General features: G+C 32.9%; 1 protein-coding gene across 1 annotated transcript in view; it reads right to left on the bottom strand.

The window, feature by feature from the left end:
• Positions 1–912: 912 nt before the first annotated feature.
• BBS7 (Bardet-Biedl syndrome 7) overlaps positions 913–14,464 on the bottom strand; it is a 35,639-nt gene continuing 22,087 nt past the window's right edge. Inside the window, exons 13-19 of the mRNA XM_007087599.3 lie at positions 12,358–12,423; positions 8,091–8,230; positions 6,994–7,158; positions 3,708–3,817; positions 3,489–3,592; positions 3,234–3,357; positions 913–1,115 (exon numbers count right to left, since the gene is read on the bottom strand). Of these exons, the coding sequence (XP_007087661.2) occupies positions 982–1,115; positions 3,234–3,357; positions 3,489–3,592; positions 3,708–3,817; positions 6,994–7,158; positions 8,091–8,230; positions 12,358–12,423 (843 nt within the window). The 3' untranslated portion in view covers positions 913–981. The remainder of the gene's footprint in view (positions 1,116–3,233; positions 3,358–3,488; positions 3,593–3,707; positions 3,818–6,993; positions 7,159–8,090; positions 8,231–12,357; positions 12,424–14,464) is intronic.

The raw sequence follows: 14,464 nt of genomic DNA, 5'->3' as shown, positions 1-14,464 counted from the left end.
AAAGAATAGCTTATTTCCATTATAATCTTTATGCCATTTTAAAACAACCTTTAAATACAATATTTCCCTGAACATGACAAAATGTAAATTAAGATTAATGAATAAAACTTCTGTATTCTGTAACCTTAAAGTCATATTTCCCTCCATATATGATAAAAAGGTAATCAGTGGATCCTAGTACAGGAAAATCTAAGAAGCCATCACTATTTCTGCACTATTCACATATAGGACATTTGTACAGCTCTACTGGTTACAGGACATCAAATTAAGATCCCTTCAATCTGTGCAAGCTCTGCTCATTTCCCTGGCCACTATTTATAGCACTGGGGCAACTCAAGCATTTCACAAACTGAGCATGGGTCATAAAAACATTACCTAGCAAAAGTGAAATCAGTTGCAAATCAATCTCAACTCCTAGAAAAAATAATTGGTAAGTTACTTCCACTAGTTAACAACGTATACAGTAACCAGGACACAAGCCAGGCAACAGAACTTGAAATCTGGTCCCAGTTTTACAAATAACAGCATGTCCTCTTTATCACTTAACCTCACAGAGAATTGGTTTTCTTATAGACTTGACAAAATAATATGTATTGTGAAGATCAGATGAAGTAATGTATGTAAAGACATTTTGAAAACTTTAAAGCAATTTATACATATGTGTAGCTTGTTATATATTTGAATAGATTTTTATTTTCCAAATATTTCTCAATTTAAAAGTTAAAATATCCACTTGCAAAAAATTCATTAACGTCCCTTATAATCATTCCACTTGTTTTAAAATAAAAATTCCTTTATTTTTAAAAAGCTCCATTTCTCAAAATTAGAAGCACTACTAAAAGAAGTCACATCTTAAATATTTTTAGATGATATTAAAAAGCATTTGAAATAAAAGTGTGTACAGTTAGCATGTCCTGTATTTCTGTTTTAACATACTTTATTTAAAAAGACAACTCTGGAACTTTACCTTGTTTATATATTTCATGCAGCCTCAAAGAAAGCAATCAATGCATTTTGATCATAACTGTCCAGAATCTCCAGTAAAAGAGGTACTTTGGTTTTTACATTGGTGCCTTTGAACTTGAACTTATCTATGAAAAGATCGGTGATCATGCCTATAAAGAAAAATGTTAATTTCCTATCATTGATTAGTACTAATTTCTAACACAGTACTTAATGAAAGTAAGTTATTACTTGAAATTCTCTAAGCACGCATAATTGCATTATTTAATATACAAGGCTAAAGGGATTGATACTATAAACAATATTTATTTGGGGGATTTTCTTTTTAAAGTTTATTTTGAGAGAGAGATAGCCATCAAGCAAGCAGAGGAGGGGCAGAGAGAGGGAGAGACAGAATCCCAAACATGCTCCATGCTGTCAGTGCAGAGCCTGAAGTGGGGCTCTAACTCATGAACTGTGAGATTGTGACCTGAGCCAAAATCAAGAGTCAGATGCTTAACCCCTGAGCCCATCCAGGTGCCCTTATTTGGGGGTACTTTAAGGCAAGTTTCAAAACATAAATCATTTGGCTAATAATCCTCTTAACAACTGGTTAAAAGCTACTGAATTCAGATAATTAACTGCTGGCCAGTTCTGAATTGCTTTTGGTATATATAACATCACAAGTGGTTTATTTTTCCCACCAAGCTGGCCATTTTGAGATAGTGTAGACAGATTCTGTTTTTAACAGCTGTATTTGAAATAAAATATTCCATCAATATATTGAACATTCTTGGGATTTATCCAAGACATGTTTCAGAATTTTTTATATTTTAGAAAGATAATAAAAGGAATATACCATATATGGCATAATATCCAAGGGGAATAAGTGGCAACATCTGATAACAAAACAGAATAGTGTTTCTGCAACAAAATATGTGGATAAATATTCACATTAAGTGGAATAAAAATGACTATAAATAACCCCATGCCAGTTTAAGTAAGGTTTGTCATTAAATTATTAATTCAGATCGTGTCAAATTTGCTACCAAATGATTTATGAAACAAGCTTTAGTTTTCAAAGCTTTCTGGATTTTGGAACTGGTGGTGAGAGATGGTTTTTTGTACCACTCATCTTCATGTGTTTGTCATATTGTAAATATTAAGATATTAGATATTGTTATAGTTTGTGAGCAAGTCCCAGGGTAAAAAATAAATTCATTAGACAGGCTTAAGATCAGTGTGGATAGATGATACCAATTGACTCTAAAAGATCTGGCATAGCGCAAACAGCATGCAGTTTGGGGTGAGGAAGTTCTAATGCAGGCTTTGCCACTACAAATGTGACAACAAATTCTTTAGTCTCAGATTTCAATTTAAGAAAATGTAAAAAATGAAGATAACACCATCTATCTTGCAGAGTTGTTGTAAGGATTAAATATCCCAACTGATTAATAAAGATGTTATAAATCAATAGGTGTGCTATACACAGCAGGTCTTATATAAAGATTGCAAAATAAAAGAAGTTTTCCTTAAGCTGTTCCATTCTTCCTCTTTCTCTCCTTTCCTTCACATCTCCCTCTTGCTCTCACTGTTTTTCAAGACAATTTGTGAAACATCCAACATGTCACCACCAAGGCAAAAAGAGTTTTGAACTATAAATTTATAGCACAATGTATCATTTATTACATTTTGCCAAAAAAATACTAAATGCTGCATTTTGATATTTCATAGTATCAACAAAACCTGAAAATTATTTGTGTGAAATACAGCCTACATTTTAATGCTTCATAGGTTGGGGCGCCTGGGTGGCTTGGTCGGTTAAGCGTCCGACTTTGGCTCAGGTCATGATCTCACGGTCTGTGAGTTCGAGCCCCGCGTCGGGCTCTGTGCTGACAGCTCAGAGCCTGGAGCCTGTTTCAGATTCTGTGTCTCCCTCTCTCTCTGACTCTCCCCCGTTCATGCTCTGTCTCTGTCTCAAAAATAAATAAACGTTAAAAAAAAAATTTTTTTAATGCTTCATAGGTTATATTCACTTCACACCGGGTTTCTTCATGTACAGAAATTAATTTACTGCATTACACCTATTTCACTTTTTTACTTTCATTTTACCCAGTAAAAATATTAAATATGAAAACTAATTTGACAAAAAATTTGATGCAATAAACTAGCTGTCACTGGTTCATGAATGCTGTAATCTTTGCTTATCTTTCTGCCCATTTTCTCTCACATGATCCTTCGTAAACAGTAGGAAAGGAATATGGCAAAGTTTTCTAGAATAGTTCACTAACCGTAGAGTCTTTCCAGATGTGCAGGTTGCTTTTTGTATTCTTCCTGTAGGTGATCTGCCTCTTCTAGAATACAGCGATATTCTGGTATCAGAAAGTTTGTATTTCCTTCATGAACCTGCAATTCCTTATTTAAAATTAAAAACAGAAGCACTTTAATGTTCAAAATTCAATCCAGTGTAACTTTAAAGTCTTTACAATTTTAGAAATTCCATCACAATAAAACAATGATTGTGAATCCACGAAATACATACTTACTTTTAAAGCATCAATTAATTGCACTTTCTTAGCCAAAAGCAACTGGTACTCCAGCTTTGGGTGGATTAGCTTTAAAGTGTGTTTGACTGATACTTCATTTATCTCTAGAAGAAGTTGATCCAGACACAATTAGGTAAGTCACTTTGATCAGAAACATTGTTACTGTTAACAAAAATACCCCTCCAAAATAATTCATTTTTCTTTTTTTTTTTTTTTTACCGTACGATATGTTGAGGTTAATTTTCCTTTTTGTAGCTTCTTTAGAGAGCACATCTTTTAGGATGGATATAGTAGAAATGTTGTCAGATTTAAAAACTCCTTCTCCTTTCCTATAAAATTAATATATTTTTAAAAGAACAGCTTTAGAAGAAAATATAGTAACTAGGTCCAGTGAATACATATTTTCTGACTAGGAGCTGGTTTTTAAAATTCATTTGATTTTAGATCTCTTTATATACACATCACATTATTAATATAAAGCATATTTAAGTGTGTAAACTTTTATTATTCAATTCAAGTTCTGAACATAATTGTGAAACTAAACAAGATGTTAGATATATGCCTCTTAAACATGACAATTACCTATAAGTTCTTCCTTAAAGCATCTTTCTTTACTTTCACTAATAAAATTTCCAACAACTAACCCCATATGTATATAAAATGCATTTATAATTGCTTATTTACATGATTTTCTTTGATGTAATCACCCAAATCACAACATGACTACATTCTTCATTCTCAAAAGAAAGCTGATATTAAACCTAAGAGTAACATCTTTCATTCTTCCATGCCCATCATTTATTGTCACTTATTATGCACAGAGGACTCTTCATCTTCTTTACAGAACCATTTCTTTGTTCTCTTACCTTTCTCAATCCATATATAGTTGACCCTTGAACAATGTGGGGGTTGAGGTGCTGAACCCCTGCACACTCAAAAATCCGCATAGAACTTTTGACTCCTCAAAAACTTAACTAGCTGACCAGAAGCCTTACCAATAATATAAACAGTCCATCAACACATATTTTGTATGTTGTATGTATTATATACTGTATTCTTAAAGTAAAATAAAAAAATGTTACTAAGAAAATCATTAGAGAAAATACATCTACCATAATGTACTGTATTTATATATATATTAAAAAAAAATCCATGTATAAGTGGTCCCATGCAGTTTAAACCTGTGTTGTTTGAGGGTCAACTGTAGTCTCACTGGCACTGGCCTCATCCCCATTTGTGGGACTTTCGAAGGAAGCATTTAGCAGTGTATTCCAACCTCATGGCTTTATACTGACACTCAATCCTGGAGCTTTTATTTGGAACTATTCAGAAAGAGAGGCTCTGGGATAGATGAAAAGATAGAAAACTGGATGGAATTGCTGGTAGCCACATGGCACTTATTTGAAAAGCCAAAAAAAAAGACAAAAACAGAGCTGAGCAATGAAAAGAGACAGTTTTGATGATATCAGGTAAGCCAGGAATCCTGTTCTGCCTGAGGCAGATTACTACTAGGCTTTTAAGTTATATGAGCTAATAAATTCTTTTTATTTGGTTAAGTCTTCTTGTATTTGGTTCCTTCTTATGATAATCAAGTTTCCTAATTAATACATATACCACCTTTCATGTATTAAATGCTGTCTTTTTATTTGGTTTTCACACACACCAATAGTTTATATTCACTAGTTGTAGACAAATGCTAATTCTTTTTTCTAGAAAGGTGAATCCTACATACTATATTGATTTCAATTATGTTTTAAAAATCATATTTTCACTAGTATTTAATTTTAACTGATGATATTTAATTTTAAACACTTAACAGTACCTGGCACTGTAGAATGACTCACATGGTTTATCTGCTTTTAATCATCACAGCTCAACAAAGTGCTATTATTTCCGACCCCCAAAAAAGAAAACTGAAGCTCAGAGAGTTAAATAATCCAGGTAGATCAAATAGTTGGTGAGTCACAGAGCCATGATTCAAACCTAAGTATGTCTGCCTCCAAAGCACATGCTTCTATACTTTCTCCACATAAATGTATTTTATTTAGGCACCCAAAAAACATTCATTGAGCAAAGCCATGTGGTAGGTACTTGGAGGAAACATACAAAGATAATTAAGAAATTGACTCTGCCCATGAAGAGCTTAAAGTCTAATTTGAAGAAACAAGTTTACATAAAAATTATTATATACTTCAAACAAATAACAATAAATACCTAAGACAGGTAAGAATAAAATACTATGGGAACAGAAAAGAGAATCTCAAGGAAGGCTTCAAAATACAGCAACTGAGTTGAGCCTTGAAGGATAAGTAGAGTTTTGATTGTTAAGGAAAGAATACTTAAGGGCACAGAATGGGAAAATACAAAGGTATGCTATTATAATAATACAGAATATGCCAGGGGCATGTTGAATTGTCTGCTCTGATTAAAGTGTGAGGTTTACTGTGGTACTTCAGAACAGGAGTCATTATTACAGGTTTAGACACATGTAAGATCCCTTGGAGGGCAAAGTAAAACCTCAACAGAACTGATGCAAAAACAAAACAAAACAAAAACAGCTATACTGCTGGATACTTCTTGGTCCCAAAAGGCTGCATTCTGAGGTAAAATTATGTGTTCACTCCTATTTCCAGAATTTAGCATGGTAAAGTCTCAGCTAGGAAGCAAGAAGTAGAATAGCTCAATAATCTGTTTAGGGAGAGAATCCTAGACAGAAAGACAGGTATAAGCTCAAAGAGCAGATGTAGAGAAATCAGCCTTACCCAAGAAATAGGTCATTTCACATTCAAGAGACAGGAACAAAAGAGAAGGAAAATGTAGCCTCTACTATATTCAGAAACAGAAATTATAGAAGCCTATTGGAAATGAATGAGTAGTGACAGTAAAGGGGCAGGAGTGCAACTGGGAGCTTGAGAAGAGTGTAGAATATGACCTCTACCCTCAATATGATAGCTTCAAAACCCTGTACTGTTCTAAACTCTCAAGTTCTGAGCCATATTCTATTTTTGCCTAAAGAAATTCAATGGAATTTTTACTGAAACTAGAATAAATGAATCAATTTGGGGAAGTACTGCCATGTTTATGTCTTCAATTGATGACTACTGAATATATTACTCCATTTAATCAAGTCTTTTATGTCAATAAAATTTTAAAGTTTTCTTCATGTAAGTTCTGCATATTTCTAATAACAGATATTTCTGCAGATCTTATATGGATATTTTGTTATTGTTATTGCTACTCTGATAGGGTCTTTTCAAATCATTCAAATCATTTATTTTCTAACTGGTTATTGTTGGGAATAGGAAAGGTATTGATCTTTCATATTCGTCTGTATTCAAACATTTTTTTTAAATCATTAATTCTACTTGTTTTTCAATAGATTCTCTTGAACAGTATAGGTTTTCAGTCACATTATTTTCAAGTTATTCCTGCCTTAAAACAAATGAAAATTTAGAAGCTCTATTTATATAAAAACATTCCTGAACCAGTAATAAGTTTTATTTACCTGTAGGTACTTTCAAGTTGTGTATCCAGGAAGGTGTTCTGAAAATAAAATGTCACACATTCTCCTGCTGGAGGTTTCTCAGGGACTTCAGGCAGGCAAAAAACCACCCAGGAGTGAACTTCAGCAAAACTGAACTGGCCTGTTAAAGTCAGTGCATTCATGGGTCTGTAATTTAATAGTGGAGGTACACATTTGTGTGTAGGAATACATGGAGGTATTATATGTATACAACACATTAACAGAATTTTGCAATAGTAGTTAAACAAATATAAAAGTATATACAAATATAAACAAATATAAAAGTATAAACAAATATAAAAATATTAAATTTTCTTCAGATTAATATTAACCATAAGATAAATAAAATTTTCAATCTCATGGAAAAAAAGGAATGCTTACCTATATCTGTGCTTTAATGTTCAATTAAGCCTCCAATCATAACTGTTTCCTGTATCAGCAAGTTACTTACTTTTCCAAGTCTCTATTTCTCATTTGTAAAATGGGGACATTACTACCTGTCTTGCTTGCTGTAAGGCTTAAATGACAATGCATAAGCATCTAGTACAACATACAGCAGAGGGAAAATATTCAGTAATTGTTCATTTCTTTCCCTTCTCCTTCATTTAAGCTCATGGTCTCTCATCTCAGGAAAGAAAGTGAAAAACTACCAACAGGAAGATGCTTAAGTTGGACTGGAACTCAGAAATAACAGGGACTATCACAACCAATTGATTTGCCAATATTCCCTGAGGTGAAACAGAAAGGAAATATAACCTTTGAGGTTAATACTATAATAAGATCCTGTTCACAGAGAACTCAAGTGCTAAACAATATTTATTCACAACAGGTATTTGGGAGAGAGAACTGTTACTCTACTGAGATCAGAATGGTAATATATGAGAAAGATAGGAAAATCCAACTCAAATCAGCCTTTAAAAGAAGACAAATCTTATATTAAAAATATGAATCCACAGTGCTTAAATATTTAATTTTTAAAATGTACAAATAGCTACCAGATTTATACTATAAAATGAAAAGCAAGTTTATCTGTATCATGTAATATACTAAAAAATAAACTGCTCCCTCCTTTGTCCTACCTGTCATGATCAATAAAGTGAGTTCTTTGATGGAGTGAAAGGGGTTTGATAAGGTATTGGCGGACCTGACAGGTTTTGGGTTGAATCCTTGGAGTCACATATGCTTGCAGTGTGCCATACTGGCCTTCAATTGAACGAATCTGAGTAAACACAAAAGAAAAGAAAATAAGAATAACCTAGCAACATAACACAAATGTTATCTTTAAAATGTTCAACACAAGTAATCAAGTAATTAGACCTTAATCTCTTCTGTGATATTCTGAAGGAAATAATGACATTTTATTAAACAATTACTTTTTACCACTAGAGTAAAGGAAAATTTAAAAAGCTTTGGCAGGCAAAAGCAAACTTAATCTATCTATAAAAGTTATCCCCACCACATATTTTTAGATGATCTGTCTACACTTAGTAGTGCTGTGTCATTCCAAAAAAAGTACATTCTTACATACTAACCCATCACATCTAAAACCACAAGTGTCTAATATAGTTCATAAGATTCACATCAAAAATGGTTAAAATTTAGACATTTTGTTGATGTGGATAAGTGAGTTTTTTAAATAACTAAAACTTAAATGTAATACTTCATTTTCTCATAAATAAGGGTATTATAGCATATAGCTATTGACAGCTTATATTGACATATAAGAATCTACTGACAGAAAAAAAAAGTTTCTAAGAACTTAATTCTTGATTTTCTATGAAAATACAGAAGTATACACCATCTAATTATAACATATTTAGATTAGGAAATTCTTTTGAGTTATTTTAAATATACCTGGTTGGACCTCCTGAGGATTCAAAACACTTAACAGAAAATAAAAATTCATTACACTGTGAAGAATTAATTTTTCAGGAGTTGGAAAGCTGTCCAGCTTCTCCCTCTTGCCCCCCCCGTCTCCGTTTCTCTCACTTCAAATTCATAGATGGACTGTAGTACTTCTTGTATTACAATGGTAGCTTCTCTAACCATAGCTATATTTTAACATAGCTCTAACCTGGCTATATTTTATTTATTTTGAGAGAGAGGGAGAGCACGCATGCAAGTGAGAGGGGGCAGGGGAGAGAGAGAGAGAGAGAGAGAGAGAGAGAGAGAGAGAGAGAGAGAGAGACACTCCCAAGCAGGCTCCACACTGTCAGCGCAGAGCCTGACGCGATGCTCGTTCCTATGAACCATGAGATCATGACCTGAGCCAAAATCAAGAGTTGGATGCTCAACTGACTGAGCCACCCAGGTGACCTGCTAGCTGATATTTTAACTCACACTTTTCCTAGCATGTGAGGGGGGCAGAAATCAATGTTTTACCTAAATGGGAAAGAGAACTAAAAGTTTAAAGCAAGGTCTTTTGCAAATGTTACACTGCAAATATTGCTCTAAATGGAAAGAGAGGAAAAATAAAAAGATGAAAAATAAAAATACAGAAAAGAAATAAAAAATAGATCTGATACAGCTATATTTCAGGGTTTCTTTTTTAAAGGTAAGCTTACACTAGTACATAATTTTTTCCAGAATAAAAAGTCATAATGCTTTTTTTGATTATATAAAAATTCATTTTCATTATTAAAAATATAAGCAATACAGAAAAATTAGGATGAACATACAAGTCGCCTGAAATCCTACCACCCAGAAATGATCATGATTGCTATTTTGGTAGTCATACCTTCATACATTTCTCTATGCACAAGTACAGAAACAAAATCATAATTTCACATGAAGAAATTCTATTTATATCATAGACATCTTTCTTTTATTTCTAATAGTCACATTTTCCCCTTATCTTTGTCTTTCCTAATGCCATCACCTCCCTCCCACTCCTATCCCACCCATGCTTTCTCCTGTGGCATATGCTATCATACCAGACAGGTATGTTTCTTTTCATACCTTTATTCATATGTAAATAAAATGTATTTACATATATGGGATTTTATCCACATCTTGTTTTTCATGGAATTCACTCCATGTTAACAGGAATAGATCAATGCCTTCCTTATTGCAGCTGTGTTATATTCCATGGAATGCATAAATAGCTAATTATTCAACCATTCAATTATTGAATGTTCACTTTGGTTCCACTCCTCTGCTTCTACAAGCAATACTGCAGTTAATTAAATACATATCTGTGTGTATAATACTGTGATTTTATTGCTTAAAATAGATTCCTCCAAGTGGGACTATTGCCTGTTTTTCCAAAGCAGCTATAACAATTTTTATTTCCTTCAGCTATGATTTAGAGTGTCTTTTTCTCATCCCTGCCACATGGTGATGTTGCTTTTTAAAATTTTTTGCCAGTCTGTTAGATAAGCAGAAAATGTTTTTTGTTATTTTAATTTGAATTTCCCTAACAGTAAGTTAGAACATTTTCTTTTAATATTTGCTAGCTATTTTGATTCCCTCTTGTGTGAACTGAGGCACAGAACATATTCTCTGCCTATTTTCCTTACTGAATAGTTGTTTTTATAACAAGTTAGACGTAGTAGTAGTCTTTGTGTTTTACTGATATTCACCCATTACCTAAAAGATAACTAAATTTCCTTCTTTTGAAAAATAATTAGGTACCTAATACATCTATATTTATTTTTTATATATGGCATTAAGATAAGAATCCACTTAATTTTCTTCCAGATATATACCAGTTGTGTTGACACCAATTTTTAAATAGAAATAGTAATTTAACAGAATTTTTCCCTACATAAAAATGTCATGCATTAGGCGCACCTGGGTGGCTCAGTTGGTTAAACGTCCAACTCTTGATTTCAGCTCAGGTCATGGTCTCATGGTTGTGAGATCAAGGTCTGCATTGGGCTCTACAGTGGGTGTGAAGCCTGCTTAATGTTTTCTTTCTCCCTCTTCCTCTGCCCCTCCCCCACCTGCACTCTTTCTCTCAAAAAAAAAAAAAAAAAGTCATCCATTAAATTTCCATAAATGTATGTTAAGCTCTAGTTCTATACAATTTTATTGCACTCCCTATTTATTTAGGCCTTTTAAATACCCTGCATTATTTTTATTACAGTAGTTTCATAGTATGTTTTACCATATAAGTTTCACCTTTTTCTTCTTTTTCAGTAGTTTTCTTGCATCTATCATTAAAGTTTTAAGTTGCATCCAACTTAAAAAAAAGAACATAGCTTTTTAATATATTTAGGCCTACTTCCCAATTTATTGGCACAGTCTTGTTCAGTGGATATGTAATTTAAAATGTTTAATTAGGTTACATAAAATATGTTTAAGTATAGTCCTTTAGAAATAAATTTATTCCAGTTTTCAATTTTTCTTTCAAAATACACAAAAGGGGACTTATGCAGACTAAAATAAATTGTTTAGGGAAAAAAAACCTACACTTAACTGGAACTTCCTTAACTAGATGTGAAAAAGTTATTGTATAACATCTCTCTTGAAAAACACAGACTGAATCTCTGAGCATCAACACTTCTCCAAAACAACCATTCCTTAATTTTTTAGATCATAAATATATCAAAAATAATTTTTAAAAACCTCACACAAATTAATTAACTAAATTAGATTTGTGTGCTACAATCAGTATTTAATTATGAAAGAGATTATATTACTAAATTGCTGAAGAAAATACTAAAAGATTTTCTTTAGAAAGATGGTAATGCATGACATTATTGGAACACAATCAGAAAAATCCAAATGGTAGGAAAATATAGGACAAATGCTCAAATACTTCAATAACCAAATTACCTTGTCTGGACCATGACTGGATCAAACAAACTGTAAAAAAAAACTCAGTGAAATCTAAATACTAAATATTTGATGAAACTAAGAAATTATTGTTAATTTTTCTTAGGTGTTATAATAGTATTGTGGTTATGTTTTAAAAAATAGTTCTTATCTTTTGGACATATGTACTGAAATATTTACAACTGAAATTATAAAAAAATCTTGTATTTGCTTCAGAATATTTTGGGATAGACAGTGATAGTATAAACAAGAACGTCATGAGTTGATGACTACTGAAGCTGAAGTCATTACTTTTCCGTACATTTGAAACTTTCCAGAATAGAAAATTCGAAAAAAAAATTCCACTAAGAGGAAATTCAGGATTGGTAATTTTAGAGAAGGTGATTGGTTGTGTGCCAATAGCAGAGATAATGGTTTGGGCTGAGTTAAAACCCAGCTGGTCATCCAGCAGTCATTACTTATTTCAGGGAGAAAACAATACAAAGAAGTGATATGATACATTGCAAGATATACCTAGGGGGAAGAACGTTCAAACTTTCAATTAAAGGTAATGTCAAACATTTTTACCTTGAGTTCCAGCCTTGTGGTATTTGCCTGGCACCGATAAGTGGCGAGAAGAAAGTTGTCATTTGACTAGGAAAAATTCAAAGTTAAGGCAAAGGATAAACTCACATTTTTATAATAATAAAAACATCATCAATAATAATAATGGTTATCATTTATAAAGCACATATCATGTGGGTGACACTGCGCTAAGTGCTTTTTTCTTATTCCTGCAAACAACCCTATGCGAACTTTTACTAAATAAGTTTTTACAGATGGAGAAACTGTAGCATTCGGGTTAGGAAAATTTTCCAAAAGCTCATAAGTAAAGAAATCAGAATCCAAATGAATACTTTTAAGACACAAGCTCATGCTCTTTCCAGCCTGAGTTTCTACAATAACATTTTTTTAATGTTTATTTTGAGGGAGAAAGCGAGGGGGGAGGGGAAGAGGGAGAGGAGAGAGAGAACCCCAAGCAGGCTCCACACTGTCAGTGCAGAGCCCAACACAGAGCTTGAACTCACAACCATGAGATCATGATTTGAGCCAAAATCAAGAGTAGGTCGCTCAAATGACTAAGTCACCCAGGTGCCACTACAATACTTTAAAATATTAATTTTTCTAAAAATTTAACTGACAGCACAAACTTCTAATGTTTACACTATTAAAAGACAAAACATGAATGTCTTTGATTATCACAAATAGTTATAGAGGACTAAGAAATATCATATCTCTGTATTTCCAGCAAATAGCACAGTGCCTGAGATGATACTGTAAGCATTCAATACATGTTTGTTGAATTAAATTAGACAGGTTACTTCAAATATGATAACTTCTGGAAACTGAATATTAAACTACTAAAAACAGAGAAATATATCTGGGTTATGAATTGCAAAACCAGACAAAGCAACATGAAATACTTAGTATGCAATTTTCATATACTACTATTTCCCTATTTTTAATAAGTAAATGAAGAAAAAGGATGCTAATATCAAAAAGAAAATTTGAACGTTTTAATTTAAAATCATTTAAATTTAGTAAACAGAATATCAATCAACCTGAAAATAAATATACTTTCGTGTGGTTAAAAACAAATGTTACATACCTAAGTATTTATGAATAAGATGATAAAGATTAAAATACATGAAATGTCTGGGATTAGGTTTGGGATAGGAGATAGAGGAGAGCATAAAACAAGACTGGCCGTATGTTGAAGTGAACAATGAGTATAGTGAGGTTATTATACTATTCTCTCTACTTGTGTATATACTTGAAATCCCCATGTTAAGGCTTTTTTTTTTTTTAAAGCCATCCTTCTAGAAAATGGGTTTTAAGTTAGTATAAAATACTCATTTCAAAGAATCCTGCAATGATGTAAATAGGTTGATCTTTCACAGTAATTTAGGAATTAAGATTTTAAGATTAACTTGATTTTTTGAATGAAAATAAAAATGTAGGCTTTAATCTTTTATGTTTTATTCTCAAACAGGGATGGCAAACCACACATATTGCATAATACAACTGTGATAAAATCTCTCTCTTTTTTTTAAATATTTATTTTTGAGAGAGAGACACACACACAGCACAAGTGGGGGAGGGGCAGAGAGAGAAGGAAACACAGAATCCCAAGCAGGCTCCAGGCTCTGAGCTGCCAGCACAGAGCCCGATGCGGGGCTCGAACTCACAAGCTGTGAGATCATGACCTGAGCTGAAGTCAGACGCTCAACCGACTGAGCCACCCAGGCGCCCCTGATAAAATCTCTTATTCTCAAACAAGGATGACAAACCATACATACTACATAATACAACTATGAAAAATCTCTCTTAAAAGAAAAGCTTTACTATAAAATTATATTAAAAACTATTCCCGAATATAGCTATCAACTTTGTTCTTCATCTACTCTTTTTATTCTTCCCTTTAAAAAAAAATTTTTTTAATGTTTACTTATTTTTGAAGGAGAGAGAGAGACAGAGTGTGAGTGGGGGAGGGGCAGAGAGAGAGGGAGACACAGAATCCGAAGCAAGCTCTGGGACGCGAGGCTCAAACTCACAAACCGCAAGATCATGACCTGAGTCACAGTCAGAGGCTCAACTGACTGAGCCACCCAGGCACCCCTATTCCTCCCTTTTT

Source organism: Panthera tigris, chromosome B1, assembly GCF_018350195.1.
Source record: "Panthera tigris isolate Pti1 chromosome B1, P.tigris_Pti1_mat1.1, whole genome shotgun sequence".
Classification (NCBI taxonomy): domain Eukaryota; kingdom Metazoa; phylum Chordata; class Mammalia; order Carnivora; family Felidae; genus Panthera; species Panthera tigris.
The sequence above is the reverse complement of the archived record's forward strand: the minus strand, read 5'-3'. Positions and strand labels throughout refer to the sequence as shown.